General features: G+C 46.4%; 9 protein-coding genes across 9 annotated transcripts; 5 read left to right on the top strand and 4 right to left on the bottom strand.

The window, feature by feature from the left end:
* The first annotated feature begins 8,441 nt into the window (after positions 1-8,441).
* LOC140256304 (histone H1.10) lies at positions 8,442-9,376 on the top strand. Its single transcript, XM_072344709.1, has one exon. It carries the CDS (start codon positions 8,460-8,462, stop codon positions 9,120-9,122), a length of 663 nt encoding a protein of 220 aa, XP_072200810.1. The 5' UTR covers positions 8,442-8,459; the 3' UTR covers positions 9,123-9,376.
* Positions 9,377-10,237: 861 nt separating this feature from the next.
* Positions 10,238-10,860, bottom strand: LOC140258418 (histone H2B 1/2/3/4/6). Its single transcript, XM_072348649.1, has one exon. The coding sequence runs from the start codon at positions 10,823-10,825 to the stop codon at positions 10,445-10,447; it is 381 nt and encodes a 126-aa protein (XP_072204750.1). The 5' UTR covers positions 10,826-10,860; the 3' UTR covers positions 10,238-10,444.
* Positions 10,861-11,116: 256 nt separating this feature from the next.
* LOC140256227 (histone H2A.J) lies at positions 11,117-13,080 on the top strand. Its single transcript, XM_072344575.1, has one exon. It carries the CDS (start codon positions 11,159-11,161, stop codon positions 11,546-11,548), a length of 390 nt encoding a protein of 129 aa, XP_072200676.1. The 5' UTR covers positions 11,117-11,158; the 3' UTR covers positions 11,549-13,080.
* A 2,555-nt stretch (positions 13,081-15,635) lies between these two features.
* LOC140260024 (histone H4) lies at positions 15,636-16,531 on the top strand. Its single transcript, XM_072351946.1, has one exon. The coding sequence runs from the start codon at positions 15,949-15,951 to the stop codon at positions 16,258-16,260; it is 312 nt and encodes a 103-aa protein (XP_072208047.1). The 5' UTR covers positions 15,636-15,948; the 3' UTR covers positions 16,261-16,531.
* A 213-nt stretch (positions 16,532-16,744) lies between these two features.
* On the top strand, positions 16,745-17,176 carry LOC140260489 (histone H2B 7). Its single transcript, XM_072352909.1, has one exon. The coding sequence runs from the start codon at positions 16,784-16,786 to the stop codon at positions 17,162-17,164; it is 381 nt and encodes a 126-aa protein (XP_072209010.1). The 5' UTR covers positions 16,745-16,783; the 3' UTR covers positions 17,165-17,176.
* A 165-nt stretch (positions 17,177-17,341) lies between these two features.
* Positions 17,342-17,748, bottom strand: LOC140261898 (histone H4). Its single transcript, XM_072355834.1, has one exon. The coding sequence runs from the start codon at positions 17,720-17,722 to the stop codon at positions 17,411-17,413; it is 312 nt and encodes a 103-aa protein (XP_072211935.1). The 5' UTR covers positions 17,723-17,748; the 3' UTR covers positions 17,342-17,410.
* A 5,409-nt stretch (positions 17,749-23,157) lies between these two features.
* Positions 23,158-23,802, bottom strand: LOC140259376 (histone H3). The gene has a single exon (XM_072350622.1). It carries the CDS (start codon positions 23,783-23,785, stop codon positions 23,375-23,377), a length of 411 nt encoding a protein of 136 aa, XP_072206723.1. The 5' UTR covers positions 23,786-23,802; the 3' UTR covers positions 23,158-23,374.
* A 528-nt stretch (positions 23,803-24,330) lies between these two features.
* On the bottom strand, positions 24,331-25,562 carry LOC140250981 (histone H2B 8-like). The gene has a single exon (XM_072334156.1). The coding sequence runs from the start codon at positions 25,468-25,470 to the stop codon at positions 24,958-24,960; it is 513 nt and encodes a 170-aa protein (XP_072190257.1). The 5' UTR covers positions 25,471-25,562; the 3' UTR covers positions 24,331-24,957.
* Positions 25,563-25,601: 39 nt separating this feature from the next.
* Positions 25,602-26,371, top strand: LOC140250987 (histone H2A-IV). Its single transcript, XM_072334167.1, has one exon. The coding sequence runs from the start codon at positions 25,680-25,682 to the stop codon at positions 26,067-26,069; it is 390 nt and encodes a 129-aa protein (XP_072190268.1). The 5' UTR covers positions 25,602-25,679; the 3' UTR covers positions 26,070-26,371.
* The last annotated feature ends 1,085 nt before the right edge of the window (positions 26,372-27,456 follow it).

Raw genomic sequence — 27,456 nt, 5'->3', positions numbered from 1 at the left:
CCTCACTTACAAGTGCCTCATTAGCTGCAGAATGCTGTATTCCAGAAGTCTTTCCTTTCTGCTCCTCAACTCCTGCTAATACCTCATAGTGACAGTGCTCCAGCAATAGCATTTGCCATTAAAAAGAAAAATAAATGAATAGTTCATACATATAAAGAAATATTCACAAGACGGATCTGAGACATCTAATAGTGCAAGGCAGAGACAAATGACCCTGGTGCACTGAGAACACTTGCTATCTGTCCATATGATTTTTGCACTCATCTTTTGGGTAACATTTGCAAGTTTCTGGCTGCCATGCTCTTACACTGGTTTTCTTTATCCTGTAGGTAACTAACATGACGTTTTCTCATTTGTCTTTAAAGTTTAGCACTAGAAAGGACTGTTGGAGGGTTTTCTATCTTCACTTAAATCTTAGAATTGAAAATCAGAATACGGAGTTCTCAGTTAATCCTGACTTTAGAAACGAAATCATTAATGAAATGGAATTTCAAATATCAGATCAGTATTAGACAAAAATAAAAACAAAATACTTCCTGACATTATATTGCAGAAGCATATGTGAATAATCTTCTGGAAAGCTGTCTATATTTTTTGAACTAGTAGTTTGCAGTGTTTTTATCAGTATCAGTGAATTGGTACTTCTTGCACTGCCCACTCACAGACAGATGCTACTTCATTCTCTATTTGAAACGTTACCTGCCAATTACAAAGGGAAATAAAATGGAATTGTGATCATTTCTTTGTGAATGAGAAAGGTCATATAGACCCTAACTTTGCATTGCTCTGTGTTCCTGTTATCTACCATGCTGAAAATATACCAGAAATTTCCTGGGCTATCTGGGGAAATGAAATGTATTATTCACTTGAAGTGAGAACCAGGGCGCCTGTGGCAGACCAGCCCACCCCACAGCGGAGAGGAGAAGGGGAAAAGAAAATCAGTGAGCTTTAGTAAAGGAAGATGAACTTATGTGAACACCAGGGAGACTGGAAGAGTAACTGGTTTTAAATAAGACAGCAGTGTCAGTGAACCACCAGGTTCCCTCAGATGATAACAAAAACAGTTATTTTCTTCCTCCTACAACATCATGGAGGGTGGGAAGTAGCAACATATATGTAGTTCAGCCCAACATGAGGTATAGAAACTGAACAACTTTCAGAACCAATTTTGAAGAGAGCAACAGGCTAGAGGTGACAATCAACTTACTCCTTTTGGGTGACTGAAAAAGGTTGTTGTTGTAATAATGAGTATATAGAGATCAGTAATGAGAATTATGTTTGCAGTGATATTCAGCTGTATATCACAACTGATACATTATGTTTCTGATGTGATCTCTGCATAACGCTCTTAAGTCAAAATCTCATGTAACTAAATAAATGTCATATTAAATATTAAATTCTTCTTGTGTGGGATATCTAAAATGCTTACAGAGCCCTGCACACTGACTGCAGGGAAATGTGGTGAATGGCAACCCGTCATATGTGGCTATGAGTGCAAACAACACACTGTGTAAAATCCCTGTGTCTAAATCTACCCCTGTAGTCCTCATTCTCTATATCCCGATACCCACATACTCGACCTTCTGTGCCACACTGCAAAACTGAGATTCTGGGGTTTACAGATACCCTCTTTCTGATCCAAGAAATGGGGCTGTTCTGGATTGTTTGTAACCTTTCTCTTGCTGCCATGTCTAGAAACCGCATAGGGTCCAATAGGGCAAGGAAAGTGCTCTGGCATGGCCCAGCCTGTACTGACCTTTGAGGTCAGCCATTTGCTATACACAGAGTGTGACTTCTTACACATCAGAATATAATCCACACGGGCAAAATTTTCCAGACCTCTCACTTCCTTTGTGCCATGCCAGCTGCCTGCAAAAGAGTAAGTGCAAGCTGTCTGAGTTACTGCTCTGTTCCTCTGCAAATCAGCAGGATCTGGCTGCCATTTCCTCATGGAAAATGATGACAACACAGTGCCGGCCTCCAGCAGCGATGACAGGAAGGGCCACTGCACACACATTTCCCAAGGAATGTTGTCCTTGGCACCCAAACCCAAACACTGTGAGTCTAATGTCCATCTTAACAGGAGGAGGCTTCCAAAGACATTGTCCCCCCTGACACCTCATGCAATCTACAGGCTAAAATACATAGGTCTCTCTTTCCCCCGTCGCAAGCCGCTTGGCAGCTCTCCCCAAGCTAGTGAGGCAAGAGCAGGTACTGACAGGATCCTTAGATAGCTAGTATAGATGAGCATCAATAGTGTTGGGGTGTTGGGAAGATAGTAAATACCTAGTTCCTCAAGTTAAGCTGTTTTAGAATAGGAGAGACAAGACAGGGTAGTAAGTTGAGGATGGGCTCCAGTGCACTGCTTTGCCAGTGTTGTATTCCTTGGACTCCAGACATCTCCCAGGGAGACAGCAAAGGGCTGAGTATGGAACCAGGCTTCTCCAATGTCCCTGAAGGTGATTTTCCAGGAGCAGGACGGTTTATGTGGTCAGAGCTCTGTAGCACACCATGTATGTCTGGTCCTGCACTCAGGTAAGCAGCAGCAACCCAGCTGCTCAACAACCCAGCTGGTACTTACCTACTTCTCTTAAATTATTACTTTGCCTTCCAAAGGGGGTATTTGAAGCACACAGTTCTCCTGATTCATTAATACATCAAGAGTGGGTAAAATATCACAGAAGTCTGACAAGCACAACGTTTCCTACACAGCAGAGGCTATTAAGTCCCTCTCCTTGCCTGGGATCCTGCAGAGATGCACTGGGTAAGAAGTATTTCTTTTGAACTCTGCCAGCTCCTATAGTGTTATAAGTACTTTACAGCCACTAAAGTACTGTCTCCTTCAAGCAGCCTTTCTGGGACATAGTCTTCAAAGAAATGAACCAACTGTTCACATTCCTGTTAAAAGATATTTGATTTTGTCTTGAGTCGAGTGTTTCTGGAGGAAGCCAAGTCTGTAAACTGGTGACGTGTGTTGTGTCAGTGTCTCCAGACACTACTGCTGTGCTTTTGTCTTTGTTTCAGTAATATTTTTGTTGGAAAACCAAATGTTTTGTTTGAAACCTCAGCTGCTTACATGACTTTATTTATTCTTCGGTTCTGAACACAGCAACAGTCATCCCTTCAAGGGCTCAGCAGTTGGGAAAGATGATTCTAACCTTAGCGGGGAGCTCAGGCCTGTCATTTCCTAGTCCATGCTGATGTAAATGGTTGTTCTGTATTATGTGCAAAAATTTGCATTTCTCCTTAGCAAACTGTATGAGATTTATTTTGGCCAAATCTTAAGTTTACTGAAGTCCCTTCGAACAGAATGTCTTAATTTTCACATCCCTACCCTCCCTAACTTAGTGTCTTCTACATATGCTAAGGGTACAGCCTGTCTTATCATCTAGGATGTCACAGAATACAGTGAAGTAGTAGCCCTGGGTTATTCTAATCTTCTATAAGTTGTTCTTGTCTAAGCTATGTTAATTGCTATGTTTTCATCTCACTTTGTGGACAATTTTTAAGTACCTGACAGCCTATTGTACTCACTCTACTCCCTCGGATCCCAGATGAGATCCCATATGAGAGTGCTGTGGGAGGTTACTCAAAAAATGTTACTGAATGCAAAGTGCAGTGCATTAAGCACCCTCCCTTGCCCACACAGATTCACACTCTGATTCATAGTTACGAGACAACTACAAGTAACAAAGCATCAGCATTTTTATTGTCCTCCATTCGCTATAAACAATCAAACCCTTTTCATATCTGATAATAAGTTCAGTGTCACTGATCATTGGACACTCCACAGTCTTCCCAAGCTATTTCTCCTAGTGTGTCACTCCACTTTTAGAAGATATTCCCTTACTTTTACTACAGCAAACATTTTCGTCTATTTTCTTATATTTTCAGCAATGTTGATTGAGCAAATATAATTCCTTTCCTTTCAATGGCATAAGTGTTTTTGGAGGAATATTAATTTTTCAGCCTTCTCTCTTTGAGTCAGGCAGTGCCATCTGTATATGCCCTTTTATCAGGGAGTAGCTCCTCGTCTTGTGATAATTGCTGTTGCTTTCTCCTTTGTGTTTCCTCCAATTCTTGTTACCTGTAGTTCAGTACAAAAGCCAGGCAAAAAACACACAGTGAGACCACAGTAGTCCTGACTACAGTGGGAGATCTTCTTTCGTGTTACAGATATAACCGTTATGTTCCTCCCTCAGTTTGTTTTCAACTTGTATCTGTATTGTTATAGGTTATAGTTACAACCTGAAGATTCAGATCATTTCAAGTGCAAGTCAGCTGCTACCCTACTGCTGACAAATTTCTTTCCAAGCAAATTTCACAGTTTTGAAGATAACGTCTTCAGTTTACAAGGAATTTTTCACTTTCTAACCTCCATTATTCTCGATTAATTGTAACTTGTAACACATCTAGATATGCAATGCAAACTATTACTCAAATTAATAATAAAATTATACCACGCCCAAGACTGAATCTTTTAGAATAGTGTTTGACACAGCATTCTAACTTAATAAGTGGCAATTATAAACTTTCAGATATAATTTTGTTATCAGCGTGGGTGTGTTTGTTTTGTGGAAGCCAAAGTGTCCCTGATTAGTAATTTTAATTATAATATTTTCCTACACTTAAGAAAGTGTCCAACATTATGTAAAATTGAAATGGAGATAAAATCTGTAATGTATCAGCTATAGGGAAATATTCCATTCTCTGCTGAGAGTCTTTCTGATTTTAGAGCAAGTAGTTTGACTCCTTCCTTGAGTTTGCCTGACACAGTAACAGCGTGTTCCTTTCCTGGGGTATGCTGAGCCTGTGGCCCTGTAGCTCAGTTCTTGCCTATGTTATTTAGATGCCTTAAGATTAACAGAGTGATTTTCAGGCAGGGTGTAGATCTGGATCTTCTGATCCACATCAACATTCCTTTCACATATCATGATATCTCATAAACATAAACATCCTCACTGCTACTGAAGGGATAGGATGTGGATGTTGATGATCTAGTATCAGTTTACAGCACTGGGTGGATTAGTACTTGTAATCTGGCTCTCTGGAATCTAACTGTGTTGTGTATTGCCATTTTTTTTCTCTTTTTCCAGGCACTTAGTGAGAGCTATAGTAAGGGTTACATTTCATTTCCACACATAGGCATGTGTGTCCTTTATTTATTTATTTCCTCTTCATCTGCTGCTGCAAAAAAAGACCACAATTATATATCCAGTAGAACAAAATTATGCTCACAAATCAGATTCCTATATATAATAATAGTACTAATGTTCAGAGATGAGTGTAGGGAAATAAAACATGGCTATGTGGGGATTTCTGTTCCATATTTTCCAGGTGGATAAAGAGATTTTCATCTTCAGTTATAAAAAGGGACAGCTCTGATTTTTGCTGCCTAGCAAACATGGCAGAGAGGAGAGTGGCACTATATTTGTTTCTTTTAGCTGCTCACATGCAAGAATCTAATAGGTCCTTATTAGGCACTTCAATCACCCCATTTTTATTTTATTTTGTTTTGTTTCATTTTTCTATGTTATTGCCTTTCTTGTACAAGGAAAGGACACCAGCCTATTGATGTACTCTGGTTTTAGAGGATTTGGGTTGTATTCATATTTGAAAGAGTAGATTTGCCAAGACTCCAACTGACATGGTTATTTTATCTGATTACCTGAGAATCTCAATTCCACATCCAAGGGAGAAATCAACAGGAAAGGGAAAGGAAAAGGTAAAGGGAAAAGGAAAAGGTAAATGAAAAGGGAAAGATAGAAGAAGAAAAAGAAAAAGAATAGGAACAAGAAAAAGAAAGAGAAAAAGAAAGAGAAAAAGAAAAAGAAAAAGAAAAAGAAAAAGAAAAAGAAAGAGAAAAAGAAAGAGAAAAAGAAAAAGAAAAAGAAAAAGAAAAAGAAAAAGAAAAAGAAAAAGAAAAAGAAAAAGAAAAAGAAAAAGAAAAAGAAAAAGAAAAAGAAAAAGAAAAAGAAAAAGAAAAAGAAAAAGAAAAAGAAAAAGAAAAAGAAGGATAAAAAGGGATAAGGAAAAAGCTCTATTAACTCCACCTCATATCTCTAAAGGCCCACTCTGCGCTCTTTACAAACTTTTCAGAGATAGCACTCAAGAACAGGAAACTTCTCAGTGATCAGAAAAAGGAGACCAGGGTTGTGCCCTGTGCAGACTGGGCAGGTCTGGTGCCTGAGGAACAGTCAGGATGAGGGATGCTGACAACTCAGTGTTGGATGTGAACTGCCAGGTCTGTCTCAGACTGCCAGGGAGAAACATGGAATTTCAGTAGTGCAACTCAGTCAGTACCTGAAGGAGGAATAAGTTGAAAAACATTTGGATATATATCAACCCACCAAGAATTAAACGAGGAGAAGACCAACATCCATCAGATCAGCTGATCTCACCATCACTGCCTGCACTTCAAACCCAGAAGAGAGCCTTACATCAAACAGACCTGTATATCTGACAACCCTTTCTAGTTCTGTTCTCTCTATCACTTGCAGACTGATTCTATTTTACAGAAATCTCGATCTAACTGATTGGGAAAATAAACACCATCTCCTTTTCTAGCAACTACCTTTTTGTCTCTCAGAATTTTATTCCCATGCAAGTACCTGATATGTGTGGTAGATCTCGGAGCCCAACTCAGTGTGCCTTCCAGCCTGGCTTCAGCAGTAGGGTACTGAACAGCCAGAATCTCCCCTTCCTCTGCCTTTATTTTCCTCACCTTCATTGTATCAGCTGACCTGCATACAGACATGGCAAAATAAAATTAGAATTACATGAGATGATAGAAGAGTGACAGCTCATTGTCACTGGCTATCCTAATGTATCTCAATGCTCCTTGCTATTTTGTTATACTTCATTTAAACTAAATCCACTTAACGTTAAGAATAACACAATGGTTTCCAGCACTGGACCAATAAAACTTCAAGGCAAGGCCTTCTGCAGAGTATTATTTATCTTCACGAATCTCAGATTCATCAGTGCTAGAAGAGATGTTCTCTTATATAACAGCCCACTGACATTTTGTGTGGTAGCTATTTCTAAACTGCAAAGGGACAAAACAAGAATGTGGGGATTAATTTGTTATTTTTCAATGAAGGAATAAATTTCAGTCTGCTTTCTAATTAGGAAACAGTTGAGGTTACTGATTTCTGAACAGCTCCAAAATCATTGCAATCAATCCTTACCACTACTTAAACTAATGAGCAAACAGAACTATTTTCATTTGTCACTTGGTGACACAATAATTAAGTGAGAATCAAAGTTGATTTTAAACTGTGAGGATTATCTGAAAATTATGCCAATATATGAGCATTTATATTATGAGGGTTTGTCTGTCTGTTTTCGTTTCTCTCTTAAGAATAGAGTTACAGATTTTATAGAGCTTATGGTGGGAAAAGAAGCTTATATCCAAATATATGCAAACAAATGTTGTATGAGTTGATCTGTTCTCAGAGGTCGGATTTCCATATTATTATATTTATTATATTTATTAGGGGAGAAGAGAGGCTTCAGTTTGTTCCATTAATGTTTGAGGATAATGTGACCCATCTTGTTGTATATATACCCACTGAACGTTTTTCTCCTTACTTCTTGCTTCTGACTTTTGCAAGTTTTAGAGCAGCAATATAGTGTACTCTAAAGGACAAAACATCGAGCTTGCAGTTTATTTCGACTTTATTAACGAGGCAAAACCAGCTTCGTTTTTACATACAGACACTAAGTCCAAAAATAAAACAAAACAAAGAAAAAATCAAAATGCTGCAAATTATTCTCAGAATATAACAAAACACGAGGAAAAGTGACAAGTTCCGGTACATACATTCCTCTGCATGTATTATATTTTCTCAAAACGCGGAATTTTGTGAGAATACCGTATTGTTAATGGTTAAAGATATGGTTCAGGGAGGCGATTCTCTATCCATATTCAAAGCTCAGCCACGAAATTGTGTTACTTCCTTCCCTTTGAACTCGATTTGCGACAAAAATATTGAAGCTGCCCCCTCGGTATCCATCCTGTTCCGCAGAAAAGCCCCTAAAGAACAAATCTGACCGACGGGGGAGACTTTTGGACGAAAGGTTTTATTTAAATTTAGACGGAAAAACAAAAGTTCGCCTTCCCCAGGGTCTTCCCGGACGCAGGACGGCACGTTAAACGCGTCTTTTCGCTCTCGTCCTGGCTGCCCGAGGCGACAAACTCCGCAGAATGAAGCTTCAAGGTCTTCCCTTCGCCCCCTGAAGAAAGCGGGGCGATTTCGAGTTCGATATTTTCCAAAAAATACGAATTTATAACTCCGAAGAAACACAGACTCGGAGGACGGAAAGCTCTTCCTGGCTAACAGTTAGGCGGGCTCTGCAAAGCACCAATCACAGATCACCGCTTCGCTATAAATTCAGGCATCGGGGTTACTGTAGCCCAATTACTTTCTTTTGATTAGGAAGAAGTCTCTGCCGCGATGTCGGAGACCGCTCCCGCCGCCGCTCCCGCTGTCGCGGCCCCCGCCGCTAAGGCCGCCGCCAAGAAGCCGAAGAAGGCGGCGGGCGGCGCCAAAGCCCGCAAGCCCGCGGGGCCTAGCGTCACCGAGCTGATCACCAAGGCCGTGTCCGCCTCCAAGGAGCGCAAGGGGCTCTCCCTCGCCGCGCTCAAGAAGGCGCTGGCCGCCGGCGGCTACGATGTGGAGAAGAACAACAGCCGCATCAAGCTGGGGCTCAAGAGCCTGGTCAACAAGGGCACTCTGGTGCAGACCAAGGGCACCGGCGCCTCGGGCTCGTTCCGCCTCAGCAAGAAGCCGGGTGAGGTGAAGGAGAAGGCTCCCAGGAAGCGAACTCCCGCGGCCAAGCCCAAGAAGCCGGCGGCCAAGAAGCCTGCCAGCGCCGCCAAAAAGCCCAAGAAAGCGGCGGCGGCGAAGAAGAGCCCCAAGAAAGCCAAGAAGCCGGCGGCTGCAGCCACCAAGAAGGCGGCCAAAAGCCCCAAGAAGGCGACCAAGGCTGCCAAGCCCAAAAAGGCTGCGACTGCTAAAAGCCCGGCCAAGGCAAAAGCGGTGAAGCCCAAAGCTGCCAAATCCAAGGCAGCCAAACCCAAGGCAGCCAGGGCGAAAAAGTCGGCAGCCAAGAAATGAAGTATTGAAGTGGAAATACTTAAACCCAACGGCTCTTTTAAGAGCCACCCACCACTGTCCAAAAAAGAGCTGGGACACTCGGGCAGTGAGTTCCATGCCCGCAGCGAAGCTCATAGTTCACCGTTAATTACTCGCGATCTGGTGGGATGCTCGCCTGCAAAAAGGGCAGGACTCTGAGCTGCCGGACATAGTTAAGATGGGGCTGGGAAAAATAAAGTTTGCGGGTTTGGGGGGAAAAAATAAAAAAGAAAATGAAATAAATCTCTTCGGAGTGCCTTTGAGCACTGCAAGACCGAGGTGCGCGTTAAAGGGACTGCTGGGGCGGGTGTCGCTCAGGGGCATGCAGGTCTCTCTCGGTGCTTTAACTCAGACAATGCAGTTCCTAACAGTCTGCGTGCTGCCGCCACGCCTCTTAGGGACTGTCGCAGCCAACTCTCCGCGTCCTTGGCAATGACCTTTCCGCTCGGCGGGGGACGTCGTAATTCCTGCACAGCTTCACAAATCTGCTGTCAGAGCCGGAGAGCGACAGAGCGGAGCAGGCAGCGCGGCCGCCACCTCCCTCCATCTTACACCGCCGGGCTCAGCGCTCACCGCAGCTCACCGGGGCCGCTGCCGGACGGACGCAGAGCGGCGCGGGGCTGCATGGGACGCAAGGCTTTGCCTGCGGCCCGTTCTGATTGGATGAGGGGAGAGGCCGCGGCCGCTTATTGGACGGTTAGAAAGATTCGAAAAGCCCGCGCTGCGCGACCGCCGTACGGAGCTTCTGCCGGCGCGTCCTGACAGCTCCGCTCCGAAAGCGTCTGTCCCACCGAGACACCGCTCGTGGGGTTGTTTTCAGGTCCGCAGGGGGAATCTTCTCAAAAGCAAAAATTAAGGACAGAGAAACGGTAAAAACACTAAGGGAAAAGAAGAGTACGGTTGCTTGTTTTCTCTAAAGAATGTGTTAATGGAGATAGTGAAAGATCCGTGATGGTCTTTCGGATAAATCGCGTATTACTGGAACAACTAGAATCGAAATTAAGAGACGCTACTTGCATTTACTGCATAAGGAAATACAGACACGTAACATTTACAAGCTCATCACTAATCACATCTTCAAATCGACACCACAAAACACTGAGCAATGATTCTGGATAAATCTTTATTTAGCGTTTATACTGAATAACCAGGAAGCAAGCAGGAACAGCCCAGTTGCAAGAATCGCTGCTGATTTAAGCTTTCAAGTCTTTTAGACGTGGAAACATTGTGTTAAAGCTCTTTCAGGGAACACGTGGGTGGCTCTGAAAAGAGCCTTTGGGTTAAAAGTGAGGTTCAGGACCACTCTACTTGGAGCTGGTGTACTTGGTGACCGCCTTGGTGCCCTCCGAGACCGCGTGCTTGGCCAGCTCCCCGGGCAGCAGCAGCCGCACGGCCGTCTGGATCTCCCGCGACGTGATGGTCGAGCGCTTGTTGTAGTGCGCCAGGCGCGACGCCTCGCCGGCGATGCGCTCGAAGATGTCGTTGACGAACGAGTTCATGATGCCCATGGCCTTGGACGAGATGCCCGTGTCGGGGTGCACCTGCTTCAGCACCTTGTACACGTAGATCGAGTAGCTCTCCTTGCGGCTCTTCTTGCGCTTCTTGTCGCCCTTCTTCTGGGTCTTGGTGACCGCCTTCTTGGAGCCCTTCTTGGGGGCGGGCGCGGATTTGGCCGGCTCAGGCATGACTAATCGTACACGTTCCTAACCACTGGAAAGCGAACTACGACACAGACGGCTACAGCGCCCTTATTTATAGGGCTGTTATGCAAATATACAGGCTCCAATTTGTGCGATTCTATTGGTCAATACCGTAAGTGGAGTTTTATGCCTCTGATTGGTTGAAATAAGATCCGCTCTTTCATTGGTTGTTTTCACAATTGGCGTTTCCAGCCAATCACCAAACGCTACTCCCGCCCTGGGAAGGGATAAAAGGGGACGAGCGCCTGCGTCAGTATGATTTCCCCTGTATTGTTACTGGCTTAGTTTCTACTGCAGGCTTCTGCTATCAGCAATATAATGTCGGGACGCGGGAAACAGGGCGGGAAGGTTAGAGCTAAAGCAAAGTCGCGATCATCACGAGCCGGGCTGCAGTTCCCCGTGGGCCGCGTGCACCGGCTGCTGCGAAAAGGTAACTACGCGGAGCGGGTGGGAGCCGGAGCGCCTGTGTATATGGCGGCCGTGCTGGAGTATCTGACGGCCGAGATCCTGGAGCTGGCGGGCAACGCGGCCCGCGACAACAAGAAGACGCGCATCATTCCGCGCCACCTGCAGCTGGCCATCCGCAACGACGAGGAGCTCAACAAGCTGCTGGGCAAGGTCACCATCGCGCAGGGCGGGGTGCTGCCCAACATCCAGGCTGTGCTGCTGCCCAAGAAGACCGAGAGTCACAAGGCTAAAAGCAAATAATCATAGCCTGCAAAGCCAGTTAGGTTTTTCAAAGCATAACATAACCCAAAGGCTCTTTTCAGAGCCACCCACTTTCTCAGAAAAGAGTTGAGTTGCTTTTTAAGGAAATCCCTTCGTGTTAAGTGTTTCTTTTATGCTGCTTTGCTTTTAATGTGCTCAGTAAATTTTCTGCCTTCTACGTATGTCTTGAGTTATAAAGTAACTCATCCTTTTTGCTGAAGGAAGACTATTTGTGTTTGACTTGTCCTGAAACAGAGTATTTGTTTCTTAATGTTTCTTTTATTTAACAGTAATGTTTTCTTGTTACACTATGCAGCATGGCTTTATTGTATGATATAAAGGTTTTTGACTATTAGTTGAGAAAAGAAACTATGAAGTAAGAAAATAAATTGAATGCTCCAAATGTGCTGTGTAGGCCTTGGTCTTAATATCATGAAGTTGTTCTGCAGCTGAACTTATTTAGAAAGAGATGGGAAATGCTGTAGGGAGAATAACTTAATTTGGTCTGAATCCTGAACTACTCTGACTTGCCCAGCAGAGCACCAACTGTGGCATTTCTCCTTTCAGATAAACTGCAGCTCTGGCAGGTTTTTGTTTAAAACAGGACTTTCAAACTATCTGGTCTTTTACTCAGTCAGCGTAGCTGCTCTCCTGTTAGGTCAGTTAATTGTAGGCAATACTATATGAACTTGGATAGAAGGATAATCCAGAAGCACTTTACTAAAGCACCTGATTTGCTGTTGTGAGTTACTTGAAAGGCTGTCTGACTTCTGCTGGGATGTTCCCTGGAGCTGCCCATGTCTGCAACAAGGCCGCAGCTCCCATGTGCACAACAGCACTTACCCAAGGAAGAGGGCTGCTTTGGAACAAGAAATTAGTACCTATAGCACATCCCTGCTGTAACAGAGGAGCTCTCTAGGTGGGGTTGGGGTTCTGTAGCTGAAGTGAGTGGTTGGGGATTGCTGGTTTGGACATGATGGAAGAACCAGCTGGTGTAGCAGGCTGGTTTCATCTTGTGACCTCACCTGTGCCTCGTGGTTCTGTTTGTAAGCAGAGAAATGTAAAGTTGATATTATTTAAGATTGATATTATTTAGGAGGAGGTTATTTTATTGATTGTAATTAGCTGCAGCTAAATATCTCCAGGTGCTTACTCTTCCTCTTGAAGAACTGCAAAGGTTGTTGCTTTCCCAGGCACATCTTGTTTATATCGAGTCTCCAGGACAGATACCTGTGCATCTCGGATGCATTGCAATACCTGCACCAAAGCACTGGAATGCCAGAGAAAGCCCAGGGCTCTGTCACCAGCTGTGGGAGTGGAGCATGTCCTGCCTGTGGCAACCAGCTGGCACCACCAGGAAGGGCCCTGCTGCTCTGAATGTGGGGTAAGCCCAACACAGCTTGCAGAACTTGCAATCTCTTCTCCACAGTCTCAATCCAAGCACAGGAGATTTCACTCTGCTCGCTTCTGCAACTGTAGTATTATCTTCTGGAATGCTTTTTTCCTGCTTGCTGGCATTCCCTGTTTCCATTCCTAGCTACCAGGGGATGCAATGCTGTGACTCTCACACTACCACCACACTGAGGGTCAGACCTCCACATTCTGTAGGTCAGGCAGCTGTAGGGTGAGTTGGCTGATTGACCTGAATGCTGCCGAACCTCCAATGATTAAAAAACAGCAGCTTGCAGGCAAATTGTGCCAGATGGAGCAAAGGGAGTTAAAGCATTTATTTTCTCTCAATTGCATATATTTAACCTGTAGTGAAGAGGGAATCCTTGGCCTATGGGTGCCCCTGTTAGCTGCAGCTCTGAGTCCCGGTGCACCTTCAAGTTCTCAGGAGCTTGGGATGTACAAAGATAACAAAATTCACCTCTGTGAGTTTTAAGTTAGAGTTCTGTTTTGGGGCAACTTGGTACTATTCTCTATACATATCAAGACTTAGAATGGCAATATTTAAAAACTAAATAAAAGATTTTTTTTTTAATCAATTTTTCACCTTAATTTTTAACGTACGGAGTAAAGCACTCTAATAAATAGATCTCGCATGTCTTCAGTTTGCGGGTTCCTACTGTAATAGATACGGTGATATATGTACATTATCATTTAAGCTCAAGAAAATAGTAATCTAAGTTTGTGCACAATGCGCTGCTGCACTGATCTTATTTTTCAAATGATGGTGTAATTTTTTGTGCAGACATGCTGAGGTGTTGCCTAATGCAACAGCTGCTTTAATGGGGAAATACTGGTGGTAGGTGGATGGTTCAACTGATGATACTGGGGGTCTTTTCCAACCTTTATGATTCGATAATGCAATAAATGATCCTGTTTTTCATTTTATATTTTAACAAGGAAACATGGCTTCTGTCTTCAGTAAAGCGCAGTAGAAATGCTGGATGTTTTTGGTTGGTTTGTTTGTTTCAAACAGAGCGGTTCTGCAAATGTTTCCATCTTCCTTTTACTCCTAATGCTGGGTCCAAGCTCATGAGCAAAATGCAGTGAACGTAATCTCAAGGTGAGATCCTGAACGTTGATCCACGTAACACCATCCTCAGGCTGCAGTAAAAACACCCATCTGTGGCCACTGCCAGGAGGAGCTCCTGCCATGAAGGTATTTCAAACGTGCTTTGGAAGATGATTTTTGCAATCATTTTTTCTTTTCTGAGGTGTTCCAGTACTGCTGGAGGAAAGAGGCAGAGGGGGAGACACAGCCTGCACTGTGGAAGAACTGGTTTTGAAAGAAAATGTTTCCTAATGTTCCTTTAGATTTCCTTGTGTATTCAGACAGTGGCTTAAATTGCTCTTACTCCACTGTTTTAAGGGACAAGTCTGAACATGGAGCTTCAGGCACAAAGAACTGGGCAGACTCTCCAGCTTATGTAGGGGCTGTGGGTGCTGTGTGAGCAACTGGAGCCCATTCTGCAGTCACAAAGATTCACATGATTTATTTTAAAACATTTGGAATTAAAATGGAATTTGAGTTGTTCTAAGAGTAGTTAAACATAAGGAAGACCTGTACAACTTTGGATACCCTCAACTTGAAGTGTGAAAACCTCTATTGCATTACCAGCTGAATTGAAAGAATATATTATCCAGATGGACTGGAAATGTGGCCCAAATGCTTTAAATCCAGATCAGAAATTAAATTACATTGACATCTGTACAGACTTAAAAAAAATTGATTGTTTTAAAAGGTTGAGGTGTTTGACGTGTGCTATGTGCTAAGAGTACAAATAGCCGTCATTTCTGGCTTATGAAATAACATTTACATGCATGTTATGAATCATAGGCTCCCAAATCTTCCTCAACTAATCTACCTCCTTTTGAATATTGTCCAACACACAGTAAGATGAATGTGAGTGCTGAGTTCATGAGCAAAAACGCTGAAGAGCAAAACTTCTGATCAGCTGAGGGGAAACCATTTGCTTACCGTTCCTTTTACATTGTGTCATATGGGCATTTTCTGAAAATGAACGCCACGACCTCTTTTGCTTGTCTCTGATCACATACGAGCGGCAGAGACCTTCCATGACACACCAACCCCCCAGTGTGACCCAGCACAAAGTGTGCAGCTGCTGCCGGCAGCCCGGAGTTGTGTGACCCGCCCCGCCTGCTGGTGCTCACTGTGGGGCCCCTGCTGCATGCCAAGATTGGCCCTACCAGCACCAGGGTCGCTGCATTTCGCAACGAAAGCCTCAAAGACGGCTCCGGAAAGCTTAGGGCCACATTCCCTGCTCCCTCCCGCAGTCCTGCGTGAATGTGAGACGGAAGGTGCTCAGAGAGCGACTTCCAGGCCTGCACGGAGGAGCAGGGAGAGGTAGAGTGCGGAGCACTAGAGAAGAAAAAGGGAACGCGAAACCACCACGGATAGAGCAAACAAAGAGTGCGGCCGGGAAGCCGTCTCTGGGAACGCTCTCGACGAGCGGAAAAAGGACCGGTCGGTAGGGCGGGGCGGCAGTGCAGAGCGCGACCTCGGATTGGCCGAATTTTGCCGCAGACCCCGGGGCAGCAAACGGGGACAGGGATGCGGACAGCCGTGCCGAGCCTTGAAACGTAGGACAGCAGCCCACGCTACAGTGGGTGGAGGTGTCTTAGATACATCACCTTCACAGGGAGCGGGGAGGAAACGGAAGAAGAGAAGAAGGCAGCGGAACCCCAGCAAAGGAAGCCAGAGGCCCCGTCTCACGCCGGCGAGGGGCAAAGACACGGAACAGCACCGGGCAGAGGAAGCCCGCACGCGAGTAGCTCTCGCTGAGACGAGAGGGTGGAAAGGGCGGAGACTACGGTCGAGTCCCGCCTCCTTTCGCCCGACGCAGTTCTCAACCAGGTCGGCTCCCGCGCCATATAGCGCCTACTCGACAGAGTCTGCGGCGCGCAGTGTGGTCTGAGTTGAGAGGGGAGCTATGTCTGGCAGAGGCAAAGGCGGGAAGGGGCTCGGCAAGGGGGGCGCCAAGCGCCACCGTAAGGTGCTGCGCGACAACATCCAGGGCATCACCAAGCCGGCCATCCGCCGCCTGGCTCGGCGCGGCGGCGTCAAGCGCATCTCGGGGCTGATCTACGAGGAGACGCGCGGCGTGCTCAAGGTCTTCCTGGAGAACGTCATCCGCGACGCCGTCACCTACACCGAGCACGCCAAGAGGAAGACGGTCACGGCCATGGACGTGGTCTACGCGCTCAAGCGCCAGGGACGCACCCTCTACGGCTTCGGCGGTTAAACGCCCATTGCAAAGACACAAAAACACTGTTAAAACACCAAGGCTCTTTTCAGAGCCACCCACACATTCACAACTAGAGCTGTTTATTACTGATCTTAGTTATACAGAATATTGTGTTGTTAAAGTGCCCCAAATAATCTCGTTTGTGTCTTAAGCATATTATACAGCAGTACAAAACAACCAAGAAGATAGACGTTAAGAGCTGCGAGTGTATTTTAAAAACAAAAGATTTTTATCTAATTTCCATATTTATAAAAAAATCACAATAAAACATTCCATGAGTATTAATAAACATTTTTGCTGGTTAAAACAGCCCTGACTTACCGAGCATAGTTTTGTACGTTGTGAAAGCTGTGACGACATCAAGCGGAAGTGTCGGTAATTACGTTCCTAATTTTTACTCCAATAGGAATGGAACTGTTACAATCCGCTCATTTGCATAACGCCCTTATAAATAGAGGGGCAGACGCCATTTTCGGTGTTGTTGAGTTGCAGTAAAGACCTTGGAAAGAAACTTTTAAGGATGCCTGAGCCGGCGAAATCCGCTCCAGCCCCCAAGAAAGGCTCCAAGAAGGCAGTCACTAAGACCCAGAAAAAGGGTGACAAGAAAAGAAAGAGAGCGAGGAAGGAGAGCTACTCGATCTACGTGTACAAGGTGCTGAAGCAGGTGCACCCCGACACGGGCATCTCGTCTAAAGCCATGAGCATCATGAACTCGTTCGTCAACGACATCTTCGAGCGCATCGCCGGCGAGGCGTCGCGCCTGGCGCACTACAACAAGCGCTCGACCATCACGTCGCGGGAGATCCAGACGGCCGTGCGGCTGCTGCTGCCCGGGGAGCTGGCCAAGCACGCGGTCTCGGAGGGCACCAAGGCGGTCACCAAGTATACCAGCTCCAAATAAGAAGGTTCTAAACTAAACCCAAACGGCTCTTTTCAGAGCCCCCAACTTTTCTAATAAAGGGCTGCAATTGCTTTTTTTCTTTTTTTTCCCCTTTCGTATTTAAGAATAATTGAACTCTACAAAACAAAGCAGGAAAACCTTTTTCTATTAAAGATACTTTAGTAATAAACAGCTCTCGTTGTGAATGTGTGGGTGGCTCTGAAAAGAGCCTTGGTGTTTTAACAGTGTTAGCTTTGCAAGGGGCGTTTAACCGCCGAAGCCGTAGAGGGTGCGTCCCTGGCGCTTGAGCGCGTAGACCACGTCCATGGCCGTGACCGTCTTCCTCTTGGCGTGCTCGGTGTAGGTGACGGCGTCGCGGATGACGTTCTCCAGAAAGACCTTGAGTACGCCGCGCGTCTCCTCGTAGATCAGCCCCGAGATGCGCTTGACGCCGCCGCGCCGAGCCAGGCGGCGGATGGCCGGCTTGGTGATGCCCTGGATGTTGTCGCGCAGCACCTTACGGTGGCGCTTGGCGCCCCCTTTGCCGAGCCCCTTCCCGCCTTTTCCTCTACCAGACATAGCTCCCTGCTCAACTCAAACCACACTGCGCGCCGCGGACTCAGCCGAGTAGGCGCTATATGGCGCGGGAGCCGACCTGGTTGAGAACTGCGTCGGGCGAAAGGAGGCGGGACTCGACCGTAGTCTCCGCCCTTTCCACCCTCTCGTCTCAGCGAGAGCTTCCCGCGGGCGGGCGGCAGTGGGGCGGCGAGGTTCTGTTTCTCTAAGGTGCTGCTCCCGGCGTGTGCCTTCGGCTTTACCTATCGCCGGCCAGGGCCAAGTCGGCTTGAACTGCCGCCCGATTCCTTCCCTTCCCCTTTCCTCCCCACCCCCTGTGAAGGTGATGATTCAAGGACGGATCCTGGGCTTCGCTAGCGGCTGCTACGGGAGTCGTGTTTCGGGGTTCGGCGCTCCCGGCCCCAGCCTCGTTCCCCTCCTTTTCTGCCCCGGGGTCTGCGGCAAAATTCGGCCAATCGGGGATCGCCCTCCGCGCTGCCGCCCCGCCCCTGGTCGTTCTCCCCGGCTTCCGTTCTGCTTTGGCCGCCTCGCGTTATTCTTTAAGAACGCGTGTAAATGCTTTTCTGAGAAGAACCGTCTCTCGGATTCATTAATCTGTGCCAGCTCGTTCCTATTCGCCTTCCGGCTTCTTCCTGTCAGTAAATTCTATGTATTTCTTAAGAGACCGCGGAACAGAAATCCTTAGCCGCGCATAAAAAGTTCTTTTTTCTTTTTAAAACGTTCAATATATTTCCTTTGTGTGGATTAGAACGCGACAGGTATTTTCTCTGGCATAAACCACACACTTATACACCTGTCATAATTTCACCTGTACGTGGCTGCTGCGAGTAAAGCAGAGAGACTCCAAAAGCCAATGAGAAGGGATCGCAGCTTGAGCAAAGCCGTTCCTTTCAGGGCTGTTCCTGCTGGGGACATGAGAGCCCCGTGTTGCTCTGCTCCTTAACTTGTGAGGGGAGGCAGAGAATTTTCAGAACGTTGTCACACCCATCGTTTATCTCTTCGCTAAATATGTGCTGATTAATACAGTAACGCTATTTATTTTTCACGGTTAGCAATAAAATACAGGATTGTAACCTAATTTTACTGACTTTGATGGGTAAGGATGACTTATACAAACTTTGCCGCACAACATAGGAAACACCCATCTCATTGTAGAACCACAATATTGGGATTTGAGAGGATAACTTTGGGTGTTGTTGAGTGTCTTCAACTACATACATACAATTGGACTAATATATATATATGTATATATATATATTAGTACAATTGTTTGTATATATATATATATATATTAGTCCAGTTGTTCAAAAAATATAACTCCCACAGAGCTTGTAAAGAAATTCATACAGCTTTTCCCCATGACAGCCCTTCCAGATCACCTCCTCTACAGCAGCAAACACGTGGAGGAGCTGCTGGGAGGATCTCAGGGAGCAGTGTGAGCTCTGCTGTACCCCTCTGGAGGACAGAGGTGAGAGGTCTGAGCTGCAGCAGAGGAGTGGAGTTTTGCAGACATATCAGGACAGTGCTGTGAGCTGGGGGAAAGATTAAACTGTACTTTCAATTAAGTATCTGATAAACAGTAACTACTGAATGATAACATTAATTATGTGGCTTAACACAGAAAAGAAATAGAGGGGATAAAAATGAAAGAAGGTGAGAGAGGGAGCAGATGGATACAAAGTAGCAGCAACTGGAAGTGCTCCAAATACAAAGTATTCTCAAATGCCTCTTCCGTGGTCTCGGTGCAATTCCCAGGGCCTTCCAACTTCATGGTGTATGTTAACAGAGCAACTTCCTACTCGGGCAAAGAATAAACATTCCAGAAATCTAGAATCTGAAAATCATTAGGTTGGAAAGATCCCTAGGGTCATCTAGCCCATCCTCAGCAACCATGTGCCAGATCCACATGGTTCTGGATCTCTTCCAGGGACCATGACTCCACCACCTCCCTGAGCAGCCTGTGCCAGAGCAGCAACACTCTTTCTGAGAATAAATTGTTTCTAACTTACAACCTGAGCCTCCCCTGGTGCACGTTAAGGTCATTCCTTCTGGTCCTTTCACTGTCACCTGGGAAAAGAGGCTGACTCCCTCCTTGCCACAACATTTTCACGTTGTTGCAGAGAGCCATAAGGTCTCCCCTGACCCACCTCTGCTCCAGACTGAACAATCCCAGTTCCAGCACTGGATGCAGAGACACTTTGTCTGGTGAGGCTTCTGTTCTGTGTTTTCTTGCACTGAGATTATCATAGCAGTCTCAGAGAGAAAAACACTGATGTCCCACTCATTTCTTCTGGCACCTGTCTCTCATCAACTTTTAAAACCATCACTGAAGGGACTGGAAAGGAACGAGTTCATGTAAATGAGCATCGTTTATTTCCTGGAAATGTTGTTTTCCTTATGAACAAAAAGAAAAATTATATTGTTTAACCTGGCTCAGGACTGATGGGAAGATCAAAACTGGCACAGCAAAGAAAAATAGCGTTCAGTTTCAAATGGCATCATATGATGGTTAGTGGAAAGAAGGGAGGGGGGGGGGGGAGGGGAAAGAATACTTGTAGGTCATATCCATGCTGTAAGCTATAGGAACACACCTTAGACCTGCACTTTTTGTTTGAAGCTCAACACTTAACTGGAAGTTATCTCTGGTGTCAGCTGGAACAATTTCCCAATTAAATGCCTCATAGCATTTAAGCAGAACTGCACTTTGTGCAGCTTTGCTGGCCCATCTTACTGGATGCGTGTGCTGTGCTCAGGATAGCACACAAAAATGCAGACAGAACAAGTTGCTCATAACTGCCTTGAACATTCACGACATGGGGCAGGTTTGCAGTGGTAATGGGATGCCCTCAAAGTTGTACAACATTGGGTTGGGATAAAGTGTAAAGAAAACAGACAACAGGATATATGGCAGACTCAACAACTTGTTGGATATTTTGTCTGAATTTCATCTGCACATTTACATCAGCACATTCAGCATAATTTTAGCACAGCACATAGCTAAACAAAACAGCCTATACTGCACCTCTTCAATATTTGTATATTTACAGTCTACAGGATGCTTCCAATCAGCTGAAGTTACTTCTGACTCTTTGGAGAGAAAAGATACCACATTCCACATTAATTCTACATTACAACACTCAATTTAAATGGAGAAAAAAAGAAAATCCACTTTTCATGTGGAAAAAGATTTTGTTTAGAGCTTTATCTAAACTAATAAACACCTGAAGCAGGGCTGATATGTCTGTGTGTGTGTGTGTGTGTGTGTGCACGCGCGTCTGTGTATATATATATATATATATACATATATGTATATTTAAGATATTTTGATCAGAGCTTATATATTTCTGATGAAAGTTGAAAAAAATTCATCAGGAGGACCTCAGTGGTGATGCTGCCCATTGGACTGATTTATCCCAGCAGTGATTTGACTCAGACCATATCAGCAGGGCTCTGGATCACTCACGGATCCAGCCAGAATTCGTCTCTGCCAAGTATTGCATTGATCTGGGATTTCTGTCACTTCTCTTTTACAGCAAACTAAATCAACGTCACATGCAAGCTGGTAGGATTCATCACTTATATAAGGAGAAAAGAGCAAAGCCCACTTGAGATTCGCAGTCAGTCTGCTGTGGTTCCTGGTATCACCACTGCAGCTGTTACAGACTTCAGATTCTGCACAGTGAATTCTTTCTGACTCCTGGTCTGATTCTCTGGAACAAACTCTGACAGATTATTATCATCAGTGCCATTCTGTGTTAAATCCCAGATCTTCTTCAGGCCCAGACATCGCAAATTCGGGGATCACATGATTTTACTCTTCCTGCAAAACCCTTGCATGCCTACTTCCTTCTCAACTGCTCAAGTGTTATTGTTTCTGTGGTTGTTACATTATGGACTCAGAGTAATCCTGGCCAATAAAACCCAGCTTCCCTCCTCCTCCAACATGCAAAAGAAGAACAAGAAATGAAAGCATCATTTTAACCAAACTCCTACAAAAATGTAACTGTTGTCATTGCTCCTATAATGTACTCAGTGTCCATTACATATTAAAAATGCACACTGTTTGCCATGGTTCAGGTTCACTCTTACCTTGGAAGTTACAGTAGATACATTCTGACAAAGAGATTTTGGTAATTAATGGATCCTTTGGTGTAACAGAAATGGGAAATTTGTTGCATTTTGCTACTGCTCGTTTCTACAAGCATGACAGTAATTATCCACAGCAAGAAGCAGATAAATCTGTTCTGAAAGCATGGAATATGGGAGACCATATGCCTATGGTCTGATCAAGTATTCCAAAGTGTTATTCTGACATCTACACCACAATCTCCGCCCCCCCCCCACCGTTACTGCACTGAGAGTAAAAGAAAATGGCTGAAAGGAAGAAAAAGAAACAGGAGAGAAAATGGAGCACCGAGGAATGCGATTGGTCAGATTTTGCTGCAGAGCCCAAAGTTCCTGAAGCAGAGGAAGGAATATTTCCTAAAATGAACCAGCAATTACACAGAAGAAACAAACCAAACCAAAACACACACAAAACCCATCACCTACTGAATGAGGCTTTGAAAAAATATCTATTCCCTCCAAGTAATCCTCCCTGCCTGTGTTCATTCGCAGAAGTGCAATCTGCATCTCACCCACTCCCACATGGTATTGCAGAACCAATTCCATCAGGCAGAGCAGGGAGCTCCCTACATTACATGGACATAAGGAGGGCTGCGCTGTACTGAGCAAGCAATACAGGGCGCAACAGGAAACTGGGAATGGGTTAGGAAATGGTGTTTTGGGTAATAGGGGTAGAACTCCTGGGTAGGATGAGAAGGAGCCGCACAGCAGAGCGGCAAAAAGCCATGTAGGTGTACAGGAAGTATTGGATACAACGTCCTGCCATAAATGTTACACTGGTTTCAAATATAAACCAAGTATCCTTAAGTAGGGCCGGAGACTGACAGGAGGGACATGCTTACAAGAAGAATGTTCAGCCCGTGTTTGACAAAGCACCCATGCAAAAACGGGCAGCTCTGGAGACTAGATTTCATGCTATTTCACGATTAAAAGCCTAAATAAAAGAAATAAATAAGCAAAAAGAGACAATGCTTTTAACAGTGGGATTAATGAAATCCAAGTAACACTTTCAGCAGAAGGAAATAAAAGCTACAGAATAACACGGACAATTAACTACATAATTACTGCCTAACACACTGCAATCGAGGAAGGAAACATCCAGTGAATAAAGAACTGCATTTATACATTCGTGATTGCTTTAACACCATTACATTAAGGAGCACCGGCTTTTAGAAGTGAGGCACTTTTGCTTTCAGCTTAACAAAGCAATCAGAAACCTTTTCCACTAGTACTAGAAAAGCGAAACCGCTGGTTAGATCTCTAAGTGAATTTTCCTACTCAGTTAACCCTTCCCATCACTAACAAAGCAGTATTTAATCAACACAAACATCTCTTCCAATCTCCTAAAAACACGGCAATGCCTCCCCCTAGCACTTACCTTAGAAACTGGCCAACAAAAGGCCACCCGTAACACGTGCAGTAATAAACCCTCAAAAGATTTAAGAGTTTACAGCTCTTTTTAGTGTCTCTGTGGCGGCTCTTAAAAGAGCCTTTGGGTTTTCGATAGTCAAGGATTGTCTTGCCAGGGGCTCAGGCGCGCTCCCCGCGGATGCGTCGGGCGAGCTGGATGTCCTTGGGCATGATGGTGACGCGCTTGGCGTGGATGGCGCACAGGTTGGTGTCCTCGAAGAGCCCCACCAGGTAGGCCTCGCTGGCCTCCTGCAGCGCCATGACGGCCGAGCTCTGGAAGCGCAGGTCGGTCTTGAAGTCCTGCGCGATCTCGCGCACCAGGCGCTGGAAGGGCAGCTTGCGGATCAGCAGCTCCGTGGACTTCTGGTAGCGGCGGATCTCGCGCAGCGCCACCGTGCCGGGCCGGTAGCGGTGCGGCTTCTTGACGCCGCCCGTGGCCGGCGCGCTCTTGCGGGCCGCCTTGGTGGCCAGCTGCTTGCGGGGCGCCTTCCCGCCTGTCGACTTACGCGCCGTCTGCTTCGTACGCGCCATTCTCCGTAAGCAGCACCTCGGCAGTGAAAAAGGAAACTATGCAGGAGGTGCAGCGAGGCCCCGTATTTATTGACAAAGGCGCGCTCTGATTGGCTAGCTGGCATGCGGCCATCCCATTGGGCTGCGGCGAGGATTTGAAAAGCCCGCGCTCCTCGGGAGGTAACGGCGCCTTCCCGCTCCGCAGTTCCCGCCCCTCCGAAAGCGGCGCCGCCGCCCTCGGTTCGTGGCCCCCCCCCCTTCTCTCCCTCCCTCCGTCCCTGCGGCGGAGCGCTCACAGCCCTCCGTCAGCATAGCCCGACGCGGCCATCTGTCCCGCAGTCAGGACGCCAGCGCCTGCGTGAAAGGCTCTCTCTAATACCAGCCTTCTCCCTATCGCTCGCATTTCGTAAGCCGCTCTCGGTCAATTCCTCCCTTACATGTAAACTCTATGAATATTCTTTTTAGTACCTCTATCGCTCAGTGTGTGCATTGGACTAATGCATCCCTCCGTCCCCAGAGGATCCTCCGTTATATTATTTAGACAGGAAAGCAAACTACGCCACACGTATTACGAAACCCTCTGGTTTATTTAAGCAGTAGTTTACCCAGTTCCATCCGTACAGCTCTACAAAGGTGATCATACAGGAACATCACCGTCTTGCAGAAGCCACGTATGAGCACAGAGTTGTCCCCACAGAGACCCAAAACATACAGCTGCCCCATTACCCACGGCCAGGTGTCTTGGAAAGGGTGGAGGTGCTTAGCAGGGACGTCATTAGGAATGATGTGAATGCGGCATAGTGCTGTAACAGAGGTGGCTTTATTTCAAAGCAGGAAGAAAACATCCATGTTTATGTACCTCTATTTGCTTAGAATTCAGAAATGACTGTCAGATGAATACTTACTAGGCTTAGAAATTTGATTCTATTATCATACAGTATCTACATATTTCTCCTATTCAGTTACTTTAAGTCACGTAAAACGCCACCACATTCAGTTCCTTTAATGTGTGAAGCATTAGCGGTAAGCACCTTTTTTTTTCCCCACCGTTAATCAGATCGATCTACTGTGAGAACACAAGACCGTGAAGAGCAGCACCACTCACCAACACGCATCTGTGAACCACTCTTTTACTGAAAGCGTGGGTGGCTCTGAAAAGAGCCTTTGGGTTAAAAGTGAGGTTCAGGACCACTCTACTTGGAGCTGGTGTACTTGGTGACCGCCTTGGTGCCCTCCGAGACCGCGTGCTTGGCCAGCTCCCCGGGCAGCAGCAGCCGCACGGCCGTCTGGATCTCCCGCGACGTGATGGTCGAGCGTTTGTTGTAGTGCGCCAGGCGCGACGCCTCGCCGGCGATGCGCTCGAAGATGTCGTTGACGAACGAGTTCATGATGCCCATGGCCTTGGACGAGATGCCCGTGTCGGGGTGCACCTGCTTCAGCACCTTGTACACGTAGATCGAGTAGCTCTCCTTCCTCGTCTTTCTACGCTTTTTGTCACCCTTCTTCTGGGTCTTGGTGACCGCTTTCTTGGAGCCCTTCTTGGGGGCAGGAGCCGACTTCGCTGGTTCCGGCATCGCGCACGCCCGCCGCTGCCCGTACCGCAGGATCGACGCAGGTACAATGGCGCAGCCGCCCGTACTTATAGAGACGGTATGCAAATGAGGGGACTCGAGACTGCTCCTTCCCATTGGACGTTTCTGGGCCATGACGTCAAAATTACTCGCGGTGGTCAATTGGTCGGTATTCTATCGCCGTTCCCATTGGTTTACTCCACAATCGCTGTCTCCACCAATCAAAAGTGTCGCACGGCCCCAGCAGGAAGGGATAAAAGGGCGGCTCCGAGCTACTGCTGGATTCTTCCGACTCCTCTGAGTTCTCTTGTCAGTTATTTTTTGGCTGACTTGCAGACCGAGCCATGTCGGGCCGCGGCAAGCAGGGCGGGAAGGCGCGCGCCAAGGCCAAGTCGCGCTCGTCGCGGGCCGGGCTGCAGTTCCCCGTGGGCCGCGTGCACCGGCTGCTGCGCAAGGGCAACTACGCGGAGCGGGTGGGCGCCGGCGCCCCGGTGTACCTGGCGGCCGTGCTGGAGTACCTGACGGCCGAGATCCTGGAGCTGGCGGGCAACGCGGCCCGCGACAACAAGAAGACGCGCATCATCCCGCGCCACCTGCAGCTGGCCATCCGCAACGACGAGGAGCTCAACAAGCTGCTGGGCAAGGTCACCATCGCGCAGGGCGGGGTGCTGCCCAACATCCAGGCTGTGCTGCTGCCCAAGAAGACCGACAGCCACAAGGCCAAGGCCAAGTGAAGCGCTAAAAGCAAACAACCCAAAGGCTCTTTTCAGAGCCACCCACACTTTCCCAAAAAGAGCAGGAACACGTCAGTATGAATGCCAGCATTGCTGTTTCTTTGGAAACTGACTATAACCAGAGTCTTATTTATAGAGATTACTAAGTGGCAAGTTCTCATTGTTAATAATATAAGTATGTTCTACTTGGAAGATACTGTTAAATCCTCTAAATATCAACAAAATAAAGACACTGATGAAGTGCAGTCGGCCCCCCTCTCCCGCTGCGGGACGCTTGGAAGCAGCCAGGCTGGAGGCGCGCCCTCGGCGCGCGACTCCAAGGGGTCAAAGCCCCGCCCCTTCTCGGTGGCGGCCAATTGGATCGGAGCGCGCGTTTTTTGAACAGCCGCGGAGGTGCCGCGCAGTTCGTTTGGGTCCGTGCGGAAAAGGGTTCCTGGTGCCCTACGGGCGACGTGCTGCTTTCCTGCCTCTTGAGTCTTTGGGTGTATTTTGTGGGGTTGGGGTTTTTATTTTTCTCTTTATTTATTTATTTATTTTTATATTTGTTTGTTTCCTGTTTGCCTTGTGTTTAATACAACAACAAATGTGTATTGCTCATGTGGGACACCATCCCACCCCCAGCACAAGTGTGTTTCCAAAGTCCTTCATGGGCTACCCGAGTGGTAAAGGGCACAAAACCAGGGTAACAGTGGATCACGAGTTCATCACAAACGTGCTGCCATGCACTTTCTCTCACAGCATAAGTTTCTATGTACTTTAAGGGATTTTCATACACCACTCTGAACTGGACTCTACCGGCTTTTTCTGTGGTTCTATGGGTGGCTGTTACAGGCTCTGTTGGGTTTTCCACGAGTCTTCTGCCCCCCAACCATTACTTTTCTGCTTGGCCACTTTGAGCATCTCAGCCATCCTGTGCCCATAGGAGGGGCCATCTGAAGACTGCTGCTCATCAGGGCTGGGGGTCTCTGTTCTCAAAAGGCGCCTCCTGAGGAATAGGGAGAGGAAAGCAGCTGCTGTGCCTCTCCCCCAGGAGCACCTCTGTGCTGTGATTCCTTAACATAATCTCTGTCATCTGCACTAAATCTATTCCTGCTTGGTCAAGGTTATTCAACTGTTGTGTTGTTCTCTGTCTTTCTGCCATCTTTCTGCCTTGAGATGATACATGCAACGAGCCTGGTTTCCTTCCAGCTGTTGTTGCTTTCCATGCCATAAATTTTCATGGTATTAAAAAAAATATTATTCATTTAAGCATCCTGGTTTCATCCAAAACAGTGTTAATAGCACACCAGTGTTTTGGTTGTTTTTGAGTGATGGGAGCGTGCCCAGGTCCAAACATATTTCTGCATATTAAACGTTTTTCTACACAAAAGAGGAAATCACTGATTTA

Source organism: Excalfactoria chinensis, chromosome 1 (assembly GCF_039878825.1).
Source record: "Excalfactoria chinensis isolate bCotChi1 chromosome 1, bCotChi1.hap2, whole genome shotgun sequence".
NCBI classification, from domain to species: domain Eukaryota; kingdom Metazoa; phylum Chordata; class Aves; order Galliformes; family Phasianidae; genus Excalfactoria; species Excalfactoria chinensis.
Note: the sequence above shows the minus strand (reverse complement) of the source record. Positions and strands in the feature narration are given on the sequence as shown.